This window comes from Phacochoerus africanus, chromosome 9 (assembly GCF_016906955.1).
Source record: "Phacochoerus africanus isolate WHEZ1 chromosome 9, ROS_Pafr_v1, whole genome shotgun sequence".
Classification (NCBI taxonomy): Eukaryota; Metazoa; Chordata; class Mammalia; order Artiodactyla; family Suidae; genus Phacochoerus; species Phacochoerus africanus.
In genome coordinates this window covers 127,529,603-127,554,710 of record NC_062552.1, presented here as the reverse complement: position 1 = coordinate 127,554,710, position 25,108 = coordinate 127,529,603, and the positions used below count along the sequence as shown (strand labels likewise).

Here is a 25,108-nt window from a genome sequence, read left to right as displayed (position 1 = left end):
AATTGAAACTTGGCTGGACATTTGCATTTTTATTTCCTAAATCAGCCTCACAGCTTGGAACCCTGGACTCGCACTCAGTCCACTGAGCCACTGAGCCCACCCTGGCGCCCATGGCCCATGCACTCTGGGGACTCTTTCCTGAGGCCAAAGCCCTCTCTACCCACCTCCCGCCCCCAGCGAGAGGAGCTGAATTCGAGTCAGGTCAGCACCAAGATGGGACTGCCTCTGCCTGTGTCAGAGCCCTGCCCCTGTCCCCCCGACCCTGGCCATGACCCTTGACCTCCTCAAACCTTAATATTCTCATTGGCAAAGATTAACTGCAGGGCCCGTTGTGCAGCGAGACCCCGGGGCCTTTCAGGACTGGCCGCTCAAGATCTTTCTCCCTAAAGAGCCCTTCCTGGCTCCTCCCCAGTCTGGTCTCTGCTCAAGCAGTGCCCCTGCTCGCCTGGGAGTGGTCTTTCCTGATCGCCCCGCTAAGGTCGCCCCAAACCCACGTTTTCCTCTCGCGGCCTTAGCCTCGTCCAGCGCGCTCCCAGTGTCAGGTGACTGCGCTCCACCCCAGTCTGCTCCATCCTAGGTGCTGAGAAGTTGTGGCTCAGTAACCAGACTGACCAGTATCCACGAGGACTCAGGTTCGATCCCTGGCCTCGCTCCGCGGGTTAAGGACCCATCATTGCCATGAGCTCTGGCGTAGGTTGCAGACGCAGCTCGGGCCCAGCATTGCTGTGGCTGTGGTGTAGGCCGGCAGCTACGGCTCCAATTCGACCCCTAGTCTGGGAACCTCTATATGCTGCAGATGCAAACCTGAAAAGCAAGAAAAAGAGGAGAAGTTGGGGGGCACGAAGTAGGCGTGCAGTCGTATCTCTCGAGTGGCGGGATGGCGATGGTGTCTGTGAGGGACGTCGTGCCTGCCCAGCCTTGGCGGAAGCTCCCCAGCCAGGCGAGGAGTGAGGCCCTGGGGCGGGCAGTGTCTTGGCCTGCCCTGCCTGGCTGGTAGGACAAAGGGCTCTGGGGGCCCTGACAGAGGTGGTGGGGCAGGGAGAGGGGTGGATGCAGAAGCGGAGGACGCTGCCAGCGAGAGGCTGGGGTTCGGCCTGGGAGGCCAGCGGGGGGAACGGCTGAAGGAGGAGGAGCCTCTGGGGGTGGGGAGGGGACAGTGGGAGAGGCCTCTCCGCCTTTCAGGTGGGAAACTCCTCTCAGAGTTAAGTCCCCCTCCAACCCCAGGAGGAGCTATCTTTGGGGCTTGCTGCCCCTCGGCCCTCAGAGCCCCTCTTTGGCCCGGTGTGGTCTCAGGCGCAAGGATGACAGGAGGCTGTCTCAGTGGTGGGGGCAGGGCTTCCCTGAACACAGCCATCTGGCCTGGGAGCTGCCCTGGGGCCCTGCCCTGCAGCTGCTGCTGAGACCTGGCAGCCCGGGGAGCGGGCCCCTGTGTCCTGCCCGACGGCCGGCAGCTGCGGAAGGTGACAGGGCCCGAGGACCCTGTGCTCTAGAAGGGGCAGGTGGCCATCCTCCCCCGGGGGGCCAGTGCAGCAGTTTTTGTTGGAAATATCTGGCTAAGGGGCTCTTCAGCACCCTCAGCTGAGGGGGGCCGGGAAGCTGGCTCCTCACACTGACATTCCGTCTAGGGGACAGGAGGGAGGAGAGGGGCTCTGATTCCCTCTCCCCTCCCCCAAGGTCAGAGGAGCGCACTGGCCCTGTCTGCAAAGATGCCCCAGCCACGGAGCAGGCTCCCACGGGCACAGACAGCCTGGACCAGCGCAGACAGAGGGGTGCTCACGGAGCAGGGTGCGGGGCTTGCAGCAGGTGGTGGAGCAGGCAGGGGGCCTCTTGGAGACGCGCCAATGGTGAGGAAGCCGGGTGGGGGGCTTAGGATCACCCTGATGAAACCTCCTGGCCAAGACGCCCCCAGGCCTGGCGCAGCCTGAGGGCTCAGCATCACCACACAATCCAGGAGAGGGCGCCCTCCCCTCCTCTGCCTTCTCAGCATTGCCAGCCCAGGATGGGGGGTCGGGGGGTGGGGGGAGTGGTCCCCTACAAGTCCTGGTGGGGGCCTATGGGGTTGGGGGGGTGAGCGCGGGTTAGGTGCCTGGCTGCTCTCTTGGCCCCTGGAGGCAGGCACTGGGGGTACACAGGCAGAGCTGGGACAGCTCACTGGGGTGGGAGAGGGGAGAGGACCGGCAGTGGGAGTCCTCCCCCCGGGGGAGTGGCGCGCATCCCCCAGAGCAGGGGAGACGTTCCCTCCCTGAGGAGCATCCTTCTGTCAGCCCCAAGACAAAGGACGGAGCCCCAGTTTCAGCTGGGGACGCGGACCTGGGCGCTCAGCTGCTTCTACCGCTGGCCCACATGAAGTGTCTGTGCGCCCAGGCTGAGCTCTGATCCTGGATGAGAAACAAAAATACCCCCCCCCAGTGCACACCAGCCCCAGAAAGGCAGCTCCCAGACGATGCCCACCCACCCGGAGGCCTCTGGCTCGCGGGAAGGGGCTGCTGTTGGGGAGGCCTGCCGCTCAGGCGGAGCACCGGCGCCCAGGGAGGGGTCAGGGCTGGGAGGGTCTGCGGCATCCTGCTGACCCCTTAGTGGTGTCATCCCCCCCCCCCCCGCCGGTGGACTGCAAGTGTGCTGGGTCCGATCAGCGCTAGGGAGGATCCTGGCCTCTGGGTGTCTGTCCCCGACTCAGGGTGGTCACCCCCCACCGGGTGTGCTGGATGAAGCTGGTGGCCGGTGGACGCGGTCCCCGTGGTCCTCTGCCCATCCACTTTTGTGGCTGCTGGGTGTCAGGACCTTCCTTCTGGGGGAGGGGAGCTCCTGGAAGGTCCCCGGCAGGGACCAGGGCCTGGCCCACAGGAGGCCCTCAGCACCCCGACGGATGCCCACGTCCAGCCTTCCCTCCCTACCAGCCTGCTCTCCCCCCCCCCCGCCCCCCCCGCCCGCCCTGCGCCTGGCGACGTCCTGCGGATTGGGTTTTTCAGGACCATCTTGGCCCCTGGAGCCCCCAGTTCCCCAGCTGGAACCAGTTCCTAGGGGCACGTTCTAAAAGTCAGACCGACCGACACCCCCCACGCCCAACACCGCAGGCAGAAGCGGGGGGATTCGGACCGGGTCGGGGCAGAACTGGGCCGAGGAGGGCGAGCTCCCGGGACCAAGTGGGAAACCGAGGCCAGAGAGGACGTGGCCCGCGGACAGGCCCCGGCGGCGGGGCGGCGGCGGCCGGGCTCCGCTCGCGGGCCAGGCCCCGAGGGCCGCCCGCCGCGCGCTCCCGCCGCCGCGCCCTCGCCGCCCGGCCCGCGGCGGGGGCGCCCCGGGCGGCGGAGGCGGATGTGGGCGGGCGGCCGGGCGGGGCGGGCGCGGGGCGGGGAGAGGGCGGGCCGGCGGGACGGAGCGCGGCGGGCGGGCGGGCGGCCGGCCCAGCGCAGCCAGCGCAGCCAGCGCAGCCCCGAGGAGCCAGCCGGCGGCCGCGCACGAGCCCCGGGTCCGGCGGCGCGCGAGGCCCGCCCGAGCAGCGCCCGCCGCGGCCTCCAGCCCGGCCGCGGCCGGCCGGCCCGCTGGGATGCGGAGAGGCGGGCGCCGGAGGCCGCGGCCCGGCTAGGCCCGCGCTCCCGCCGGACGCGGCGCCCGGTGAGTCCCCGCCCGCCGCGCGCCGCGCGCCGCCCGCCGCCCGCCGGGGCCCGGATTTCCTCCTCGCGCCCCGGCCGCTTTGTTCGCGGCCGGCAGGGCCGGGGCGCGGGCCGCGCGCGGCCCGAGCGGAGGAGCGGGAGCAGGAAGTGGCCGAGCGCGGCCTGGGCGGGGAGGGCGCGGGCCGGGACGGCGCCGGGGGTGCGGGCCGCCGGCCCCGGCCTCCCTCATGACCTTGGGGAAGCGGCTCGGCCGGGCGAGGCCCGGGCCGGGTGGAGGGGCGCGGCCGCGCGCGGGGGGCCGGGGGCCGGGGCGGCCGCGGCGCCCAGGAGGTGCCCGGGAGCCGGAGGAAAAGGCTGCCCCGGCCCCGGTTCGGGGTTGGGGCTGGGCCCTTGGAAGGAGCCTTCCTCCTGCCCCAGCCGGAAGGTTGTACCTGGTGGCCGGGCGCCCAGGCGGGCCCACAAAGGGCGACAGCCCTCCTGGGCCCCGAAACTGGTGGCTGACCTGGGTGGGTTCTGGAAGTGCTGCCCACCCGGCCCCGGGGTGGGGGGGGGGGTGGGGGGCTGGGGCCTGGAGCACAGCTGGAGCCTGAGCCCCAGATGGAGGGACCCCGGGGGGCAGCCGGTGAACTTGGAGGTTGGCCTTGGTTCCCGGGTGTTGCCGTGGTGGACAGAGTTGGGGCGCTGGGCCTGTGCTCTGGGGCCGGGCCTTCACTCCTGGCCATCCAGCCTTGTCCAGCCTCCCCCTGCCCGCGATGGCTGGGAACCCTGAACCCCGCAGTGGAGAGCTGGGCGCCTTGGTGGGGGCTCGCTTCCTCGCCTCCCTGCCGAACAACCACAGCTTGTCCTAACCCAAGGTTTTGGGGGCAGCTGGAGGGGACCCTTTCGAAGCACAGATTACTTAATGGTTTATTATTTTGAGGTCGTGCCTTAAATAATAGCAGCAGTGACATGGCTCTGTGGTGAAGGCACTCACCGTCCGGAAGGAGCAGGAAGCAGAGGTCCCCTCAGCGTGGCCCACCCTGCGCCCAGAGGCAGCCGGGGCGCCAGCTTGGTGTGTCCCTTTCTCTGCAGATGTATTTTTACACGCGGGGCTCCGGACAGCTGTCTGACTCTGTCAGGGGCAGGCCCAAGTGGGGGTGGGGGGCCCTCCAGAGGGGTCTTCCTGCAGTCCTCTGCCTGCAGGCCACGCCCACTCTAGTGTCCTGTCGCCAGATCCCCCTGGGCCTGCCCCGGGGCTCAGAGCCCTGTCTCTGGTGGTATTGCCTCTGGCCTTCCATGGCGTCCTGGCCTGTGGGCCTACTGTGTGTCTCAGGCACTTTCCTCCTTGGGCAGAGTAGGTGGGGTTTTGCTGTTTGTCCAAATTTAGCCCAGAAGAGTCAGTGCAGAGCGGCCTTTTTTGGGTGCCCAGCCTATGCCTCAGGAGGCCGGGAAGGGGCCGCAGGAGAGTGTCTAGGTGGCTGTAGGAAGGACGGAAGGTGGGATCCGTTCCCGAGGTGCCGAGGGCTCTCTGCCCGGCCTGGGGGTCCCAGAGGGGAGTCTTTGCTGGCCTGCCCTCAGGAGTGGCCATCTGGAGGGTAGCAGAGGGCTTCCCAGGATGCCCAGGACTGGTGATGCAGAACTAGGTTTTGAGGGATGCCTAGGAGTTCCTCCAGTGGGGAAGCAAGGGGGTGGGCCATGCAGGATCAATGGCCAAAGTGTCTGCTCAGGAGTAGGCTGCCGGTGGGCCTCTGCGGGGTGGGCGCCCCCTCCCAGTGTGTTGCCTCCTGAATGCTGTAATTATGGGTCTGTAACCACCCTGGACCGGGCGCTCCTTGCAGACAGGACGCCTCTGAACCTCTCTTTGTCCCCAGCGCCCAGTGCTGCGCCTGGCAAAACCAGAGATGCTTGGTACATGCCGGCTGAATCAATGAACCAGATTCAGACGGGCAGGGGCGCTGTGGTTTAGGAGGGGCCTGGGGTTTCTCTGGGATGGGTGTGGGGGATCCTTGTCACCCTGGAGGGCTCTGGGCTGTCATTTGCACCAGCTGCCTGCACTCCTGGCCTTGCCTTCCTCATGTCTGAACGCCTCTCCTGTTCTGGGCGGGAGCACCATGGACAGGGAGAACCAGGCACCCTCCCGGGGGCGCGGGGGCCGGGTGGTGTGGGCCCAAGAAGTCAGAGGGGCTCCCTGGAAGAGGCGGCCTCTGCTGGGGCTGCAGGTCAGGGAGGCTGGGATCTGCCAGAAGGGGCTCTGGGGGGTGGGCGGGTGACCTGCACGAAGGTCAGGGAGGTGGGAATGGGGTTGGGGGGGGCGGGCACGGAGCTCTGAGGGCCTGGGGGGTCTGGGAGGGGTGGTGGCAGGGGGCTGGGACCCCGGGCCCAGGGAGCAGCGTGAGAGACTGCATCAGGCTGTGGCTCTGAAGGCTGAGGGGACAGGTGGCGTGGGAACGGGCAGCCAGGCTGAGGGACCAGCTCCCCGGGCCTCCTGGGCTCACCTCGGGGTCTGAGGCGTGTCCCTGAGCCCAACACAGCGTCACACGTCCCTTCGCTTCTTTCAGAGGCCGTTGGCGGCGGCTGGGCTCGGAGGACCCTGCTGAGAGCAGCGTGTGAGCGGGGGCCGGGCCGTGCCAGCCCGCAGGAGCCGGGCGCCATGAACGACGTGGCCGTCGTGAAGGAGGGCTGGCTGCACAAACGAGGTCAGTGTCCTCGGGGCCAGCCGGGCCGGGGTCCTGAGCCGGCCTGCGGCCCCTCGGGTGGCAGGTGCGGCCCGGGCCATGGCCGTGGCCGGGTGGGTCCTCCCCTGGCCCCTGATCTGGTCTGGGTGGGTTTCCAGGCCCGGCGTCCCCACGACCTGGAGGGCACGGCCTCACGGGACCTCTGGGGCGGGGGATGGGGCGCCGCGAGCCCGGCGTGCAGCCGCGCGGGCGGCCGGTGGTGTGGCCGCCTGGCTGGGGCCGAGGGCAGGGAGAGCTTTCCTGGAAGGCAGTGAGGTGCTGGGGCCATTCCAAGGCCTGGCTGCTGGCAGCCAGGGGCACTGCCTGAGGGCTCCTGAGGGCAGGGCAGGGCTGTTGGCCCGCCTCGGGCCTGGCTGTGCGGGGTGGGGGCCCCGAGCCACCCAGGGGCCCAGCTTGGAGTGTGTTTCTGCTGGAGCTGCTGAGCTGGCGGAGCCTGGCGCCCGCCCAGCCTCCCCTCTCCCCTCTCCCGGGGCCCGGTGCCTGGGGAGGGGCACGGGCGCTTGGCCCTCGGCTCTCGCCTTCCAGCCCTGCCCCACTGCCCTCTGTTTTTAGGGCCTGGCAGTGGGGGATGGACAGGCCTCACATCCAGGTGCCCTGGGCAAGGCGCCTTGTGCTCCAGGGCGGGGATCGGCCGGTCACCACCTGCCCCCAACTTCCTCTTCCCCGAGACCTGTTCCCTCCTAAAGCTCTGGGATCCCACACGACCTCGCCACCGGCCCCGCCGCTTGTCACGCACATCCTCCGGTGAGCGTGTCCCTCTCTCCTCACCTTGGGATGCCGCCGGCGGCTGGGAGGCGGAGCCTCAGGTACAGGTGGAGCAGACAGGGAGACGTGGCACAGGTGGGTGTCACAAGACTGGGTTTTGAGGGACGCATAGGAGCTTCCTGGCAGAGCAGGCTGGAGAGGAAAGGAGCGATGGAGATGAGACGTCGGGCAGCTGCGGAGGGTTCGAAGCAGGGGCTCAAGGATGTGGTCAGCTGTGTGTTTTTACAGCTCACTTGGGCAGCTGCAGGGAGGACAGTGCACTGGGCCTTGAGATAGGCGAGGAGGCCGCAGGGGCCTGTGGTCCGCGGCGAGCCCCTTGCCTGGCTTCCCCCAAGGCTTCCTGCGCCGCCTTCCTGATCCCCTCCCCCAGGGTTTGCCCCTTCCTCAATCCCCAGGAATGCTGCTTCTTGTGCCCGGAGCCCGCTCCATCAGGTCCTGCTCTGTCCGCCTTACCTCCTTGGGGGCAGAGATGCCCTCCCCGAGCCTGGTCCCCGTCGTTCCCTCTGTGCCTGGTGGCGGCACAAGAACACACCTGGGACCGGTACCTCTTAATCCTTGGCGATTGTTTGTTGACTGACTGTTAGATTAAGAACTGCCCTAGGAGCTGCCTGGGCGTCAAAGCTGCCAGGGTCCAGTTACTGGGGCAGCCCCTGGCCAGCCAGGCTCAGGCAGGAGGGCCCCCTGATGCCTGGGTGAATTTTATGGTGCCACTCAGAGTGGATGCCTTCTGCAGGGCTGGGGCGAGGGGTGTTGGGCACAGTGGGGCATCTAGGGAGCTGGATTTTACCCTGATTCGGCCACCCTGTCACCGTGACCTTCTCCAGGGGCGAGTCTGCTGACCCCCTGGGCCTTGGTTTCCCCGCCTGTATGCCCGGAGTGCCCTGGGGAAAGGCGAGGGCAGTAGAGGGTGTGGCGCCCTCAGGCGGGGCACCCGCAGCCTCAGTAGCCCCCGGCCCGCAGCCTTTCCCCGCCACAGGCCAGGACGGGGGGGTCCTAGCCCCACACCTCCCGCTCTTCCTCCCCCAGCCCACGTGCCATCCCAGGCGGCGTGTGGTGTGGCGGGTGCCAGGCCGTGGGGGACGTGCCTGGCGCAGGTGCCCTTGCCCTGTCCCACTTGCGCTGGCTGCCCTGCAAGCCCTCCAGGGCGCCCCTGCCCCTCCACTCCCTGTTGCCAGTGAACCCGGGACCCCCGTGTGTCAGACTCGTGTGTCTTGTCCTCTCCTGTCCCTCCAAAAGAAAAAGCCGTCTTTTCCCTGTCGGTTCTTCCCCCTAATGTGGGCTCTCCCCGTGTGCTAGACGTAGGGGTGACTGGGCCAGGGGTAGAGGTCACGTGGTGGGGGCGGGAGATGGGTGGGTTTGGGTGAGATGTTGGGGAACCAAGGATGACTCTGACTGGGGCTGGAGGTGGGAGGTGGGGCTCTTTCCCATGATGGGTGAGGAACTAGCGTTTTTGGGCCTGGGTCGGGGCGGGGGGGGGTGTTCGGCTACGTCCTGGCCTTGGTCCCCCGCGGGCAGGTGGTGGTGCAGGAGAGGGGGTAGTTTGAGGACGTCTACGTGTTTCCTTGCGGCGCCCCCACCCCCACCGTGCCCTCCCCCTCGAAGGAACTAAAGCCTCCTTTGGGGGCAGCTCTGGGAGCAGTGGGGGGGGCCCTGGGCTGGGGGGGCAGACGGCGCCACCTGTAGCACAGGTGAGAGGCTGGACCCCCCCCCGCCCCCCGCCAGGGTCTGATTGTGAGTGAGGGGGGGGGACTGTGCCTGCCCTCCAGCTCCTCGCAGACCCCTGATCCCCCGCCGCCACTGCCAGTGCGGCTCCCGCCACGCAGGTGACGGGGTACAAGGACCTGGTCTGCCTTCTGTCGCGTCTGTCCTGCGTCCAGCCCAGGGCCTGCCCTCGAGGGGCCCCGTGGGCACAGACTTGGAAGTTGAGGGGTGGCTGCGGTGCGTCCTTCTCCTGCCCCTCCGGGCAGGGGCTCCATCTCTGAGGAGTGCCCCGGCTACTTCCCCGGTGTCCTGACTGCCAGGGGGGCCGAGGAGAGCCGGGCTGGGTGGCCAGCGCTGCAGCTCGAGTCCCAGCCCTGCCTGACCTGCAGCACCAGGCAAGCCCTCGGGCCTCTGTCCCCTGGTGTCTGGCCAGGGAGCCGGTCCCAGGAGGGTGGAGTCAGGCTGCTGAAGGCTCAGAAAGTTGGGGGGGTGGGGGGGTGGGAGAGGACTGGGCTGGGAGGGGCCTGCAGGGACCCTGCCTGTGTGACAGGTGGCCCTCAAGCTATGAGTGGGTGTCCCCAGAGGCAGGCCGACTTCCTGAGCAAAGTGGGGCATCCCAGGCAGCTGACGGGCAGACACCCCAGGCTATGGCGGCCACTGCGAGTGCCAGGCAGCTCAGCTCAGCTCAGCCGCAGGTGCTGGGGGCTGGTGGGCTCCGTGTGGCTCAGAAATGCGCATTTTCAAAGATTCGGTCTTTTGTGTGCTCTCCTGATTTTTGAAGGCTGATAGTTAAGAAAACCAACCTTCCTTCAGGATGCAGGTCTGGCTGGACTCGGCTGCAGCCTCCTGCTGTGTCTTCAGACTGCGTGTGCTGTGCCAGGCCGTGGGCCAGCGTGCGCAGCTGCTTCGGGACGTCCCCCAAGGCCCGGGCCTCCCTGCCCACTTGGCCTGGTGCCCGCGGTCTGTGCACCGTCTCGGAGGCAGCCCAGCCCTGCGGGGTCCCAAACCTAGAGCCGTGTCTGGCTGTCCTCCTGGGTGACCCCACCCGTGGATGGGCCGCCTGGACCAGGTGGGTTGGGAGAAGGGAAGGGGGCAGCCAGATGCTGGCCATGGGCTGAAAGAAGGGGTTGCGGGCTCACAGGACGAGCCAGGCCTGGGAAGTTGGGTGGCGGGGGGGTGGCCTGGGCCTGCCAAGGAGCCAGCGGGCAGGTGGAGGGGAGCGGGGCTCCTGCCCCTGGACCCGGCCTGGACCGGCCACGTGCAAGGCCCGCGGGCATGTGTGCACAGGGGAGGCGCGGGCCTGCTCACCACCCGAGCTCCACCCCAGGCACGGGGCCGGGGGGGCCGGTCCCTGGCGTGTCTTGGGCCTTGCTGTGCCCCCCGCCTGAGCCCCTTTCTGGCCTGGACCCTCGCCCGCTCCAGGCCCTCACCACCCCTGCTGCGCTGGTGCCAGGCACCCTGGTGGGGAATGGGCTTCCTGGCCGTGGTGGCTCCTCTTCCTGCCCCGCTCAGCCCTGGCCGGATCCTGCTTCCTGCTGTGGCCACAGCGGCTTCCCTGCCCTCAGGCGGCTCTGAGCTGCCCAGACGCCACTTCCATTTGCTGACACGCAACCCACGGTCCCGGCCCTGGGCTCGCATGGGGCGGGGGCTGTGGGGGCGCAGCCTGGCTCCCCTTTCGAGGCGACGGTGCCTCTGCTGAGTGGCCAGTGGGCCGAGGCCTGCGGGGGCTCTGCCAGGGCGAGCGGCTCACGGGAGCGTGGGGCAGGGTCTGCTCCCCTCGCCCTGTGCCCCGGGCCAGGTGAGGGGCTCCCCAGGTGCCGCCCAGGTCATGCTGCAGTGACTGTGGCTCCGGTCCGGGCGGTCCCTCATCCACACGCGGTGCCCTCTGTGAGGGCCCAGCACTGGCCTGGGGCAGATCCGAGCCGGCAGCCGGGCTGAGGGCGGGCACGGTGCTGGGCCCCTGCTCCTGGGGCTGGGGTGCTCTCTTCGGGACCCTGGCGGCACCAGGCTGTGGCCGTGGCCGTGGCCAGCCGGCCGGTGTGGGGCCGAGTTTCCTGTTTTGTGAGCGCGTTGAGTTTTCTCTTCAAAACAAACAACAAAAGAGGAAGCTCAGGCGTCCTTGGCTGGGGGGTGAGGGGTCACTGCCTGCCCCGCTCGGTGTCCCTGGGCTCCTGTCTGATGGGCCCTGAGTGGGCAGTGCTCTTGCCTCCTTCCTGGCCCTGCCGGGCAGGGGAGGGGGCTGGGGTGCCGCTGGGGTCCCGGGCTGGCTTCTGCAGACAGCCCAGCTGCCCCAGGTGGCATGGTGTGCACGCCCAGGAGGGGAACCCAGGTCTGGGCGGGATGGGCTGGGATGCCAGGGCAGTCCGGAGCCCTGGGCCCGGACCCCTACCCAGCGCCAGCCCCAGGGAGAGGCCTGGGCTGGGTTGCGTCAGGCCAGTTCCTAGAAGTGCCACGGGAGGGCGGGGCGGGGGGGCTGGCTCGGCTGTGGCTGGCGTCCCCTCTCCCCGGGCACACCCGGCCAGGCTCGCGGCCAGCGCCCTCCCCGCGGGCCTCCCGCGCAGGAGCCGGTGGCTGCCTCTGCGCCCACAGAGGGTGGATGCCCGCTGCTCCCGCCCCCTCGCCGAGCCTGGCCCCGCGGCCCCAGGAGGAGGCCCCCCAGCCCGGACCTGGCCCCTGGCGGGTTGGCAGAGGGCCCTGGCTCCAGGCTGGGGTGGAGCTGCGTGCGCCCCGCTTAGCCACGCCCTGCTTCCTCTTGAACCTTCAGAAGGGACAGGCTTGTGTGTCAGAAACAGCAGGATCGATGGTGGCGGTTCTTTGGTGGCGCCTCTGCTGACCCTGGGGGCTTTAGGCTGGGGCACTGGGTTTGGGGTCACCGATCCCTGCCCCCCGCCCCGACCATCTCCAGGGTGGTCGGGCCCGCCCAGAGGCCTCAGTGCTTCTCCCAGCAGGGGCGGGAGCCCACCCTGGGCCCTGCTGCTGAGGCGCTGGCGCCCCCCTCGGGCCGCGGGGGCCTCACAGCCAGTGCTGGGGGCTGTGATGATGGGGGCCGGGCCGGGGGGCTGTGGCGCGGGAGCCAGGTGACGCCTGGAGAGGGGGAGGATGCAGCCTGCCCCCGGGTCACAGAGGAGGGGGCCGAGGGAGGGGGCCCTGTCCCCACCAGGCCCCGCTGTCCTCCCGGCTGTCCCGCCGCAGATGTCACTCCGGTCAGGGAAGAGCAGGCGTCGGGCTGGGAGGCCTTCCTCTGCGCCTCCGGCCTGGCCCCTTCCTGTGCGGGTTGTGCTTCTTCCTGGGTGTCGGTGCCCGGAGCCCCTCGCCCCCCGACCCGGGCCTCGCTCAGGGAGGCCGGGGGTCACTTGGACGCTGAGGTCTTGCCTCTGCCTCCTCTGGGTGTTTGCAGGGAAGGGGTTTGGGCAGGGCCCCTGCCCACGGGGCTGTGTCCACGGGGAGGGCTCGGCTGCCGTCCCACTTGCGCCCCCCCCAACCACCCTGCTGGAGCTACCATGGCCCGTCTGTGCGCCGCCGCCCGCCCACTCTGTCTCCGCCTCTGCCTGCCCAGGACCCCGAGGCCTTTCTGGGTTTGGTTGGGTGGCTCTTGGCCCAGGAGTGAGAGTGTGTCCTCAGGGAGGCGTTCTGGAAACCCACGGCTTCGCAGGGCTGCCTGAGGGCCCGGGCCAGGACTGCGGACCTGAGGCCTGTGACCCAGGGGGCCGGCAGATGGGCGCAGCTGGAAGACTGACAGATCTGGGGGCTGCCTGCTCCGCCTCCCAGCTCCCCACCCCAAAGGGTCAGCCCCCAGACGCCTGTGCAGGCAGAGGCGTGGCTGTCCTGGGACCCTGTGCAGCTCTTTGAGGCCCAGCTCTCTGAGCCCTGCAGCCATCAGGCCGGGTGCCCTGAGGGGAGAGGGCAGTGTGGGCAGGCCGGGGGCCAGGTCCCAGGGGGACCTGGGGTGGAGCCCTGATGGGCCTGGCCATGGCAGGCTGGGCTCAGGGTGGCCCCTTTTTCTGGCCTGGGCAGTGGGCGATGTTTGGTGCCCAGGGAGGAGGCGGGGTTTTTGGAGACGTAGCCAGGTGGGGTTGGCGGGGGCAATGGTTGGTGAGAGGCACGGCCCCGGGGCAGCAGGAGGGGTCCCCAGGGCTGTAAGTCCACGGTGGCGGAGGGGGTGCGCCCTGTCCCCGACTGCATCCCTCCCCCCACCCGCCCACCCCCTTTCCTCCCGCGTCTGTCGCGTGGGGCTGAGGCCTTGGGGCCCTGCCGGCTGGACGGCAGAACCAAGGACCTGCGAAGAGCTCTCTGCGTGGGTCAAGGAGGGAGCCCGGCCTGGGCGGCAAGACCTGGGCCTCTGGTCGGCGCTGGCTTGGGCCTCAGTTTCCCCAGGGAGCTAATGACCCAGGCAGCCTGGGGACGGCCCCCCCGGGCTCAGGGGCTACGTTGAGGGAGCACCTGGCCTCCATGTCACCTCCTCGCTGGGCCGGAGCGGACAGCCCTTCTCTGCTCTTGTCTAAACTGGCCGCCTGGCCCCCACGAGCACCGGGAGTGCTGCCCTCGGCAGGGCTGCACCCCAGGGACGGAACACCAGCCCCTCCCGGCCCCGCAGTGGTCCTCAGGCTCCAGGGCTTTCGCTGGCCTAGCTGGAGCGCGGGCGCTGGGCTGTCCGCAGCCCCGTGTCCTGCCAGCGGGGGGGACGTGAGGATGACCCGGCCGGTGGCAGCGGATGAGGCCGGCAGCGGGGTGCCTGCTTGCTGTGCTGGAAGAGGTGGCGCTCCGGCAGCTGTCGGCGAGCGATGGATGTGTCGGCGGCGGGGGACCCGCGGTGGCCGCTGTCAGCTGGCGCCCGCTCCCCGGGCCTGCTGGGGCTCGCTTTACTGTGGAGAAACAGCTCGGTGCCGCCTGGCGCCCTGCCAGCCACCGCCTGCCACCGCCACCACCGCCGCGGCAAAGTGTTTATCCAGCAGTTTCCCCGAGAGCCGGGGACTTAGAATGGTCACGCAGCTCAGGGCGTGGCAGCTGGTGGCCCGTGCTCATGGGGCGCAAGACACCTGGTGGGGGGGCAACGCGCGTGTGTCAGGCCTGGGCCGTGGGGAGCCCGCAGGCTGTGCCCCCCCCCCCCCGCCCCCGCAGTTGGAGTCCTGGTTTCCCAGGCTCCTGCCCAGGGTGTGCTGACCCACAACCTGGTCTGGGACGCGTGCTTGGGGGTGTGGAGCGGGCAGGTCCTCGGCTGTGCCCATCCCGTCCCCAGGCCTGGCTGTGGGCCTGTGGGGGTGATCTGGGCTGTGCGAGGCCCGTGATGCTGGCGAGGAAGCTTCCGTGAGGGTCCTGCGGCCCCTTCCTGGGGCTGAGCTGGGATGGTGGGAGGGCCCTCCTGGTGAACGAGGTGCGGGAAGCCCCCCCAGCGCCCCCGGCAGGGTCCCCTCTGCTAGTGCTGGGGCAGGACGAGGCCTCAGGGGTGGGTCTGGTGCTGAGGGCCTGGGGCAGCGTGGCTCCTCCCCCACCCCAGGCCAGGGTTGGGCTTCTGAGGGCACTGCAGGGGGTGGGGGTGGCTGAGCTGCCTGCCCGACGGAGCCCAGGACAGACCCTCGGGGGGGGGGGGCCTTTGGAGATGGGCACCAGGCCAGCAGTGCCTCCCAGTGCCCGCCTCCATGCCCATCCCAGCCGCAGGCACAGGGTTCTCTCCACTGGGTGGGCCTGACCTGGGTGCAGGGGAGCTGAGCCAGCCGTGCCGAAGGCTGTACTGAGGCCCCGTGGGGCTCCAGGGCTCTGGTCAAGAGTCTGCAGGCTGTGCTGGTCCTTCTGGAGCCTGGGGCTGTGGAGCCGGGGCGGGAGTGGAGGCCCCAGGGAGACGGGTGCCAGCCAGTACTGCTGACTCCTGGAGTGGTGGTGGCTGCTGGGACATCACCCTGCTTGTGGGTGGGCATCTCGCCCCAGGGACCAGGGGACCCCTGTTTTGGGAGTGGCAGCCTGAGAGGCAAACAGGCTTCCCTCCCTGTCACCTGCCATGTCTGTGCCCGCAGCCCCCACTGCCAGCATGGGCTGTGTGTTTCTGTCCTGCCTCGTCCCTCGCCCCATGCTGTGTCACCCCCAGCCCCACCCCCCAGGGCCCTGTCTGTCTGGACCGGCTGCCCACCAGGCGTTCTGTCTGGGCTGAGCTCATTCACATGCAGGCCACGGCCCAGGTCGCAGCTGGCGGCCCCCAAGTGACCGCCTGGCTGGACGTCTGCAGGCAGGAGTGTCCGAGGCTGAAGAAAAGGGTCTGTGTGTCTCAGAGCCTCGGCCCTGGCCTCCCCGGCCCCTCACCCCAGGGTCCGCCTGCTCCTCCAGGGTCTGTGTGCCTGGCTCCTGGGCTCGACCACGTGGTGTGGAATGGGGGGCAGTGCAGGGCTGGCCCTGGCCCCCTTTCGTGCCCTGGGGCTGGGGGCTGGCGGCGACCCAGCAGCCCATCCTCCTGACCGCGCCCCCTCCCCGCCCCCCCCGCCCGGCTCAGCAGTGTTGGTTCCAAAACCTTCTCTACCCTGGGGGGTCCACTTGGGGGGGCAAAAGCCGGTAGACAGCAGGTGCAGGGCCACGTGGCTGGTGGGGGCAGGTCCCCATCCCAGGTTGTCACCGACAGTGGCTTCCGAGGCCTGGTGTGGTGTGGGGGTCCTGCCCAGGCCGCCCGAGCGCAGAGACCTCTGCGGGCACACTTGTGCCGGCTGCCTGCGCTGGGGCAGCGCCGGCGGGGGGGGGGGCCGCGCTGGGCACGGTGGGGGCTGGCAAGCAGTTGGCGAGTTGAGATGGATTCGGGGGCTGCACGGGTGAGGCGCTCATCCCTCTCCCTGCGCAGTTAGCGTCCCGGGGAGCAGCAGCTGGCGGGATGGGAGGCACTCCATCAGGGGCCGACAGCTCCAGACTGGCGCACAGGCGGGTGGGAGCGAGCAGTGGGGGCCTGGGAGGGCGCGGGCGGTGGGCCGCACAGCCCTGGAGCCAGCTCTGCTCGCCAGCCCCCTGCGCCAGCGGGGAAGGGGGTTGGGAGGCTGGGTGGGCCCTGTGGCTGGGGGGGGGGGGTGCCAGGCCAGGGCAGGAGCCGAAGGTGGCTGTACCACCGCCTTTCCAGCCCGTGTCCCCAGAGGCTTGGAGGCTCAGCAGAGCTGGGTGGAGGCAGCGCTCTATGTGCTGGAGGTGGGGGCGGGTCACTGACTGGCCCTGGGTCCTCTGTGTAGGTGGTGTCCGGGCCTGGTGGTGACCCCTGCCTGGGCCCCCTGGGCAGGGACAGCTGCAGTGGCTGGAGCCTCCGTCTGTCTCCGGGGCACCCATGCAGAGCAGGGGCTGGGCAGCGGGTGGGAGCAGGAGCAGGCGGGGCCGGGGGCAGCCAGGGGTCTGGGACGGGCCTCCGGGTGCCTGCATCCAGGGCTCAGGGACCCCGTCCCCTTTCCCGGCTGCTGCCCGGTGGCCCTCTGCGGAGGCGGCTGCCTACTTGGGAAGTTCAGTGTTGCTGTTCAAACTCCTTGCTTGGCAAAATGTAAATGGAACATTTTTTCTGGGTGTCAGTATGAAAAATGGCAGTCGCTGGAACATCGCAGGACATCTGCTTGGTTCTGAAGCGGGAGCGCCTGTTCACCGCTGATGCTGCAGAACTGGGGGGAACTTTGCTGAGGACCTGGGTGACCCACGGGCGGGATGCAGGGTCCAGGACGGCAGGTCCCAGCCTGGCTCTGGCTTCCGCGGGATGCCCACGACTGCTCTGACCCCTGGACAGTGCGTGGCATTGTTCCCGAGCGCCCACCCTGGGGACGGGCTGCAGGTGGCTTGTGTCTGCCGGGCAAGCCCATGAGTCCCACTCTGAGTATGCGGCCCGCCCCCTCCCACTGGATGCCAGGCTCTGTCCTCTTGCCCGGGGTTGAGGCGGGGGCAGCTCTGGTGGGCGGGCACTTGCCATGGTCACCACCGTAACTGTTGCAGCCGCCACCTTGCCGGAGCCAGGGTGGTGGGGGGAGCTCTCGGCTCTGAACCCCCTGGGAGTGGCTGTCGCTGGTGCCTGCCCTGTTGCTGGAGACCTGCTGGCTTGGCGCCGCCTCCTCCAGGAAGGCCCTCTGGACTGGGCTGGCCTCCGTGTCTGGGTGACCCCAGGCCCCCTTTCCAGCACAGGTGGGGGCGGGCTTCCCATCCGAGGTGGGCGCTCTGCCACGCCGAGCCCTGCCTCCTGCCTACCCTCTGCTCGCCCTGGTAGGCGTCAGGGTCTGGGCGTCGAGTTGGGGCGCCCTGGGTGGGACGCGGCGGGCGGCGCAGGCCCTCACGGCGCGCGCGTGTCGCAGGCGAGTACATCAAGACGTGGCGGCCGCGGTACTTCCTCCTCAAGAACGATGGCACCTTCATCGGCTACAAGGAGCGGCCGCAGGACCTGGAGCAGCGCGAGTCGCCCCTCAACAACTTCTCCGTGGCGCGTGAGTGGGGGCCCCTCGCCACCCGGGGCCGGGGCCGGGGCCCGCGGCACCCGGCAGCGGCAGAGCTGGCGGGGCTCTGCCCGCGATGGCCCTGGGGCCCTGGGGCCGCAGGACGGGGGGTGGGGGGGGGGGCGGGCGGCGGCCGGCTTCCCACTCCCCGGCGCAGGTTCTCAGAGGCCCCGGCCCCCCACCCCCGTGGCGGCGCGTGGGCTCTGCGCACAGCCGGGGCCGGGCGTCTCAGACCTGCTGAGCTGACCCAGGGCTGCTGCGGCCTTGTCCTGTGCCCGCAGGGGGGGACCCAGTCCTGGAGCCCCACAGGGGGGCGCTGCCCGGGGCTGGCCCAGGCTGTGAGCCCAGAGGGGGTGCCGGGTGTGGTCGGAAGGGCAGAGCACTGCCTTGGCTCTGCCCCAGGCGCCTCCTCAGGTGTCCCCACCTGGCGGCTGGCTCTGCTCCCTGGGCCAGGTGCCCTGGGAGCCCGGGGTCCTCCAGCTCCCCCATCCCACTAGGTTCTGGTCCAGGGTTTCAGAGGGGCCTGTCCCCAAGCTGACGGACTCCCAGCTTTCGGGCCCCCAGAGGTAGGGCCGTCCTGGTACGGGAGCCCGTCCTGGCGCAGGGGCACAGCCAGCATACCCCACTCCAGGGCGCCTAATGGGAGGAGCAGAGGCCCTGCCCTCCGAGGCCCCAGCCTGGGGGGCTGCTTCTGGGGGTGCTTTACCAAGGCCCCATTCCTCTGGGCCCTGAGCGCTCCCACCCCCGCCCCCACCCGGCTCCTTAAGTCTCAGCAAAGCGGCGGGTAGAGTAGGGACCGGGTGAGGGGAGGTCATGGAGGCAGATACCTGCCCCCAGCCGCCTCGGGGCCCATGGGAGCCCCCCAGGAAGGAGGCTTGGCTATGTGGGGTGCTGCCTTACTGGGCAAAAGAGGCCCCTTGGGAGCGATTTCCAGGGTGAATGCCGGGGAGTGGGGACTCTCAGGGGTCATGGGTGGGGGCACCAGCCAGAGGGGCTTTCTTGGTGCTGGGCGGGGCTGGGGCCTTGAACCAGGAGCAGAGCTGGCGGGAGGGGGAGGCGGCTGTGTGGGGCCTCTACACCAGGAGCTCTTCCTGGTGGGGAGGAGAAATCGGCCCTGGGGTGGGGTGGGGTGGGTGTCAGGCGCCTTGTCCTGGGAGCGGCTGGTGGGCTCCAGTGGGCTGAGCACGTTGGGGAGGGGAACCCAGAAAGCCGGCCACACAGCTTCCTCCGTCCCCTGCCCACAAGGCTGGGCGCCAGCCCCCCTCGCGGCCCCCAGGCCTGGCAGACCATTCCTCGCTCCCTTGAGCTCTCGGCAGAGCCTGCCCGGGGCCCCTCACGGTTGCCAGGGCCTGGACGCTGGAATGTCAGGCCCCTGCGCGGGCCCCACGGCCCCCTCCGCCTCGCGCGGGCTGGGCCAGCATCGGCTCCTCTCCAGGCCTGGGGCGCCCCCAGGTCCCGGGCTGCAGGTGTGCCCGCGCTCCTGTTAGCACGGCTCCTGTTAAGCCGCGTGTGCCTCCGGGGTGTGGGCCGCAGAGGGGTGGGGGGAGACAGCCCCGGCGGCCTCCAGGGAGGACAGGCGGCCTCTCCGAGGGTGAGTCGCCTCCAGCCTCCGCGTGGGACTGGCCTCGCACCTGAGAGGGGGCGGCCGGGCCGCTGTCCTCGTGTGCGGGGGAGAACGGGGGCCGGCTCCTGCCCACGCGGGTGCCTCTGCCCTGCGGGCCCCTCCCCAGGGCCCCAAACGCCTCGCCTTCGGGGGGGGGGGCTGAGGGCGGTGGCCTGGCCGGCGGAGGGGGCGGGGAGTTGTTGGGAGACTGAAGGAGGGCGCCCCAGAGGCCCCTCCCACCCCCCCACCGGGCGCCTCCGAGCTCCGAGCAGGGTCCCAGCTGCGGGGGCGGGGGGGCGGTGCGGATGGACATGGCCGCTGCCCCCACCAGAATGCCAGCTGATGAAGACGGAGCGGCCGCGGCCCAACACCTTCATCATCCGCTGCCTGCAGTGGACGACCGTCATCGAGCGAACGTTCCACGTGGAGACGCCCGAGGAGCGGTAGGCGCGCCCTCCCCACCGCTCCCGGCCCCTTGCAGCCCCTGCGGGCCCGGCCTCCGTCGGCGGCGGGCCGTGTCCCTGGGTCTCCGTGGGGGGCCCTGGGCTGGGGCTCCCGAGGCGGGGAGGCCCGGGCCGGGCGGGGCTGGGGCCTCACCGACCGCCCTGCAGGGAGGAGTGGACGACCGCCATCCAGACGGTGGCCGACGGGCTCAAGCGGCAGGAGGAAGAGATGATGGACTTCCGGTCGGGCTCGCCCAGCGAGAGCTCCGGGGCCGAGGAGATGGAGGTGTCCCTGGCTAAGCCCAAACACCGCGTGGTGAGGCCCCGCCCCTGCTCCCAGGGCTCTGTGGTCACAGGTCCCCACAGGTGGCCCAGGAGAACCTTGGCCCTCGGGTCCCGACCGCCCAGAGCGCCGGGTCAGAAGCGAGGGAGAGGGGTTTCCTTGTGGCACAGGGGGTTAAGGGTCAGGCGTTGTCACCGCAGTGGCTTGGGTCAGGAACGGCCACATGCCACGGGAGAGGCCAGTAGAATTTAAAAAGAGAGAAGCGAGGAAGAGGCGCTGGATTCCAGGAGGCCCAGGTGCCGGCCGCCGCTCCCGCCGCCCCCTGGACCCCGTGGACATCCTGAGCCCCCCCGGCTGTGTTCAGCCCCGAGGCCTCTGTCGACCTCACCGCTCTCGGGCGGCCAGCAGCCCCCTGCCGCCCCCCGACCCCGGCGCCTGCCTGCCGCCCGCAGACCATGAACGAGTTCGAGTACCTGAAGCTGCTGGGCAAGGGCACCTTCGGGAAGGTGATCCTGGTGAAGGAGAAGGCCACGGGCCGCTACTACGCCATGAAGATCCTGAAGAAGGAGGTCATCGTGGCCAAGGTGGGGGCGGCCCGGGGCCGGCGGGGGGGTGGGGCGGGCGGGCGGGGCCGGGGCGCGGGCGGCTCACGGGGCCCTGTCTCCCAGGACGAGGTCGCCCACACGCTCACGGAGAACCGCGTCCTCCAGAACTCTCGGCACCCGTTCCTGACGGTGAGTCCCCCTGCCCGGGGCGCCCGCACGGTGCTGGGGTCCGGCCGTCCCTCACGCCAGCCCGTCAGACCTCAGCCGGCCTCCGGGAGGTGTGGGCGGACGTGCCCGGTGCCGGGCCAGGGGGGCTGTGCTGGTGGGCAGCGGGTCTGGCCTCCCTCCGCCTCCTCGCCAGGATCCTGGGAGGCCACAGCCCCAGGCGCACCCTTCCTCAGGGCCTTTCCCGGGCTTCCTCAGCTCTGGGGGGTGCATGGAAAACCCACAGCCTTTGGGGGCAGCAGGGAAGGAGCCAGAATTGTCTGCTCCTGGAAGCTGCTCCTGGAAGCCGGGGAGAGGGCGGTCAGGACTCGGGGGGTGGACGACGTGTCCCTGGGACCACCGCGGGCCTGTCCCCTCTGCTCGGCACCATGTCCTCGCGCCGGGGCAGGGCCTGATCCAGAGCAGCGGCAGAGCAGAGAAGCGGTCCTGCTTCTGGCGATTTCGCCTCTCAAAGGATGTTCTCTCCTGAGAAACGGCAGGCGTTTTTGAGAGCCGGCCAGACCCGCTCATTACTGTGGCTTTGTCTCCTTTGCTTCATGCCGCCCTTTGCCCCCGTCTGGCTGGAGGAGGGTGAGGAGGAGGCCAGGCTTTGTCACGCCCTCCGCCCCTCGGTGGGTCCACGCGCCAGCCGCGCGCCGCCCTGTCCTGCAGAAACCGCGCTGGGTCCCGGGGGTGGGGGTGGGGGCCGAGCTCCGGGGAGGGGCCCGAGGCCCGAGGTCTGCGGCCGGCTGGCCGCTCGCGGCCGCGTTCTGCCAGGGAGGCGCTCGCTCAGCGGGGGCCTTTGTTTGGGCTTGAGGTGCCAGGCGGCCGGGCCTGCCCTGCAGGGGACAGGCCAGCTGCCGAGATCCCGGCCGGCCCACGTGGGGCAGCCGGCGTCCCCGCGCGGCTCTGGGCCGCGTTCCAGCGCTGCTTCCCCTACAGGCCCTGAAGTACTCCTTCCAGACCCACGACCGCCTGTGCTTCGTCATGGAGTACGCCAACGGCGGCGAGGTAGGGCCTGGCCCCAGCGCGCGATGCCCGCCGCGGTGGCCGCCCGCCCCTCTGAGTTCCGGTCCCCTCTGAGTTCCGGTCCGTCCGCAGCTCTTCTTCCACCTGTCCCGGGAGCGGGTGTTCCCCGAGGATCGGGCCCGCTTCTACGGCGCCGAGATCGTGTCGGCCTTGGACTACCTGCACTCGGAGAAGAACGTGGTGTATCGGGACCTCAAGGTGGGCGGGGCCGGGGGCGGGGCCGGCCCGACACTCCTCCCCCCAGGCCGCCGCCGCCGCCGCCGCGGGCGTGCCGGGACCGCGGGGGGGCGGGGCCGGGGCGGGGCCTTGCTGACCCCGCCCCCAGGCCGCCGGCCACTCGCGTGCCGGGGACCCAGGGCCGGGGTCGCGGAGCAGGCTGACCCCGAGGCCGTCTCGCGCAGCTGGAGAACCTCATGCTGGACAAGGACGGGCACATCAAGATCACCGACTTCGGGCTCTGCAAGGAGGGCATCAAGGACGGCGCCACCATGAAGACCTTCTGTGGGACGCCCGAGTACCTGGCCCCCGAGGTGCGTCCGTGTGCTTCCGGGTCCCCCGCCCCCCCCCCCCGCCCCGTCCCGCCCCGCCCCGTCCCGTCCCTGTGGCCTGAGCGCCCCACGAGCCCGCGCCCATGTCCCCAGGTGCTGGAGGACAACGACTACGGCCGGGCGGTGGACTGGTGGGGGCTGGGCGTGGTCATGTACGAGATGATGTGCGGCCGCCTGCCCTTCTACAACCAGGACCACGAGAAGCTCTTCGAGCTCATCCTCATGGAGGAGATCCGCTTCCCGCGCACGCTCAGCCCCGAGGCCAAGTCCCTGCTCTCAGGGCTGCTCAAGAAGGACCCCAAGCAGCGGTGGGCGCCCCCTCCAGCCGCGGGGCTCAGCCCCGGGGCCCCCAGGGAGGCTGCCTGTCCCCCCGCTGCCCGAGACCTCGTGGGGGAAGGGCCGAGCCCTGGGCCGGGCAGGAGGCAGCCCCCGTCACCATGGCCTCGTCTCCCCCAGGCTCGGCGGGGGCTCCGAGGACGCCAAGGAGATCATGCAGCACCGTTTCTTCGCCAGCATCGTGTGGCAGGACGTGTACGAGAAGAAGGTGCGTGGGGGCCTGTGGGCCGGCCCCCCCCACCAGCCACACCCTTACTCAGGCTCTCACCCCCACCCCCACACGGTGGCACACCTGCGCACACACGCTCACACACACATCCACTCACACACCTGCTCACACCCCCACCCCCTTCCCTGCTGGCACACCTGTTCTCACACACCCTACACCTGCACACACACAGGCTCACACCTGCTCACACACCTGCACACACACACCTGCTCACCCACACGTGAGGAGGCCCCTGAGGAGCGAGGCAGCTGCTTCCTAAACATGTGCCTCTGCCTGTTGCCTCTGAGGGACTCGGGAGCCCCAGGCCCTGGCCCAGCAGGCTGGGGGCGGGAGGGGGATGTCCCCGGGCTCGTTGGTGTCCTGTCACAAGCACACCTCGCCCCCATTTCCAGTCTCCCTCGCCTGCAGGCCACACGCAGCCGGCTGGGCCTCTGCCCCTGAGAGACGGGCGCCCCACCCTGCTCAACTCCAGGCCAGGGGCCTGCCCTCTGGGGGCTGCAGTGCCCACCCTGCTGGTTCCTGCTAGTTCCCAGGGCAGCCCCACCCCCAGGCCAGGGCCCTGGTGGGGGTGGGGTGGGGTGGGGCGCTTGCTTCTCCCCCTGCCTGGCCCCTTACACTTGGCCTCTCGTTCTGCGTCGTGGGGAGTCCTCCCTGTGGCCGACGCTCAGGGCCACTCTGCTACCCGGGAGCTGCGAGTGAGGCACCAGACTCCCTCAGGTGGACCCCTGAAGGACCAGGCCCCCCCCCGCCAGGGGAAGCGGGCAGGGGAGGGCGGGGCCCCATCCGCATCTCCTGGGTGGGGCTTGGGCATCGCATACCCCTCCCTCCCCAGGGCACCTGGTGGGGTTGGCACAGGCCCTGGGCAGGGGGCAGTGGCCGGCTGCTCCCGGGGCCCCCTCCCAGGTGGCAGTGGGTCCCCGAGCCCTGCCCTCCCCTTGTCTGGCATTAGCCTCTGCTGCCTGGGCCTGCCGGCGGTGTCTGAGACACCCGGAAAGGAAAATAGGAGCGCTGGAGAAAGAGAAAAGTGGCCAGGGCCCCTTCTGCCCCGGGGGTGGGGTCCTCGGAGCTGGGCTGCACTGCCTCCTTCCACCTGCAGGGGCGCCGTGCCACTGCTTGCGGGCTCTTGGTTGAGGGGGCACCCACCTAGGCCCTAGGTGGGTCCCCTCCTGTGCAGGTCTCCTTCCAGAACTCTGCCTGTGGGTGGGGACGGCTGCCTGGACACCGTCCCCTGGGAGACAGGAGTCGTTTCCCAAGCCAGGGGCACAGCTCCCTGGGGGCCGTGGTCCGGGCGCGTCCGGGTCTGTAACCCAGCCCCCCTTTCCGCAGCTCAGCCCACCGTTCAAGCCTCAGGTCACGTCCGAGACGGACACTAGGTATTTCGACGAGGAGTTCACGGCGCAGATGATCACCATCACGCCGCCCGACCAAGGTGAGGGCCGCGCCGTCCCCTCCGCTCCCCCGCGCGCGCACCATCCCTGGGCGCTGCCCTCGGCGGGAGGCCGGCCCCGTCCAGCGGCCCTGGGCAAGGCTGCCTTTGGGGGGTGGCGGCCGCGGCAGGAGGGCCTCGCGGGGTGAGGAGGCGAGCCTGCCGGGCGCTGGGGTCTCGCTGGTGCCCGGGCTCTGAGCCGCCCCGCGCGTGCCCGCAGACGACAGCATGGAGGGCGTGGACAGCGAGCGGAGGCCTCACTTCCCCCAGTTCTCCTACTCGGCCAGCGGCACGGCCTGAGGCGGCCAGCCGGGCGCGCTCTCCGGACGACGGCTTCGAAGGGAGGCGGGAAGCCGCGCTCGGGCCTCCTGTATTTAATGGGTTTTGTTTCTGGACGCGTTTGGGCCGCACCGGGCTGCTCCTCCCACCAGGGATGCGCGGCTCGCGCTGTGGCCGCTGTAGCCGGGGCTGCCCGCCCGGCCCGGGCCGCCTCCCCAGCCGCCAGCCAGGCCGGGAGGAAAACGCCCTGCAGTTTTTCCTAATTTATTCATCCGGTTCTCCAGACGCGGCCACGCGCCGCGCGCTCTCGGGCCCGGGTGGGCCTCGCCCGCGGTCCCGGCCGCACCGCCTCGGCCCGGAAGCAAGCCGGGCGAGGAGCGCCGGCCGGGGCCTCGCCGGGGCTGGAGGCGGTTGGCCCCTGCGTGGGGCTGGGCCGGGCGAGATCCTGCTCTGTTCACGCGCGTCCTGGGGGCTTCATCTCAGAAGGAAGCTCCCCCTCTGCCCCTGCCCGTTGGGACCATCCCATCCGATGGCTCCCCTGGTTAGCATTTGTCCTCATAGAAGCTTCACCCTCCTGCTGTCGCCGCGGCCCCGCCCCACGCCCTTTGCAGGGGCCATCGCTCCGCCCTCCGGCCAGACGCTACGCTGCACCACGGCGGTTTTTTATATTCAACTTTAGTATTTTTACTATTATGAGACTTTCCCTCCAAATTCCTCAATAAAACTTGCTTTTCAACTCCGTGGCTTGTTTAGTTGGGTGGCCAGCCCACTGGTGTGGAGCGCCCTGTCCTTCCTGCCTCGCGGTCCCGAGGGCAGCCTACGAGGATAGGTGTTCCCCCACGCAGCTCTGGCAGGACTCGGTGGCTTCGCCCCAGCCCCACGCCCCGAGGCGGCCACCCAGACTGCACGGCCACCTGCGCACCAGCCCTGTCCTTCCAGCAGACCCTGGTCACGGGGAAGGACCGG

General features: G+C 70.1%; 1 protein-coding gene across 3 annotated transcripts; it reads left to right on the top strand.

Annotated features, from left to right (window-relative positions):
• The first annotated feature begins 95 nt into the window (after nt 1–95).
• AKT1 (AKT serine/threonine kinase 1) lies at nt 96–24,878 on the top strand. Of its 3 annotated transcripts, none has more exons than XM_047797568.1 (14): nt 96–201; nt 6,152–6,289; nt 17,080–17,208; nt 19,152–19,263; nt 19,432–19,579; nt 19,999–20,130; nt 20,215–20,280; nt 21,238–21,306; nt 21,397–21,522; nt 21,726–21,854; nt 21,966–22,180; nt 22,329–22,416; nt 23,764–23,866; nt 24,084–24,878. In XM_047797568.1, the coding sequence occupies exons 1-14, from the start codon at nt 111–113 to the stop codon at nt 24,161–24,163; spliced, it is 1,626 nt and encodes a 541-aa protein (XP_047653524.1). In that variant the 5' UTR covers nt 96–110; the 3' UTR covers nt 24,164–24,878. The 3 variants fall into 3 exon arrangements, with proteins under 3 accessions (XP_047653524.1, XP_047653526.1, XP_047653525.1); XM_047797570.1 differs by lacking the exon at nt 96–201 and adding an exon at nt 3,509–3,615; XM_047797569.1 differs by lacking the exon at nt 96–201 and adding an exon at nt 4,222–4,665.
• Nucleotides 24,879–25,108: the final 230 nt, after the last annotated feature.

Excerpts from the sequence above, each read along its gene's own strand:
- AKT1 (XM_047797568.1), top strand. The coding sequence starts at position 111 with ATGGCCCATGCACTCTGGGGACTCTTTCCTGAGGCCAAAGCCCTCTCT. Across the intron at positions 202-6,151 it reads AGGAGCTGAATTCGAGTCAG|AGGCCGTTGGCGGCGGCTGG; the intron begins GTCAGCACCAAG and ends CGCTTCTTTCAG. Across the intron at positions 20,281-21,237 it reads CTCGGCACCCGTTCCTGACG|GCCCTGAAGTACTCCTTCCA; the intron begins GTGAGTCCCCCT and ends CTTCCCCTACAG.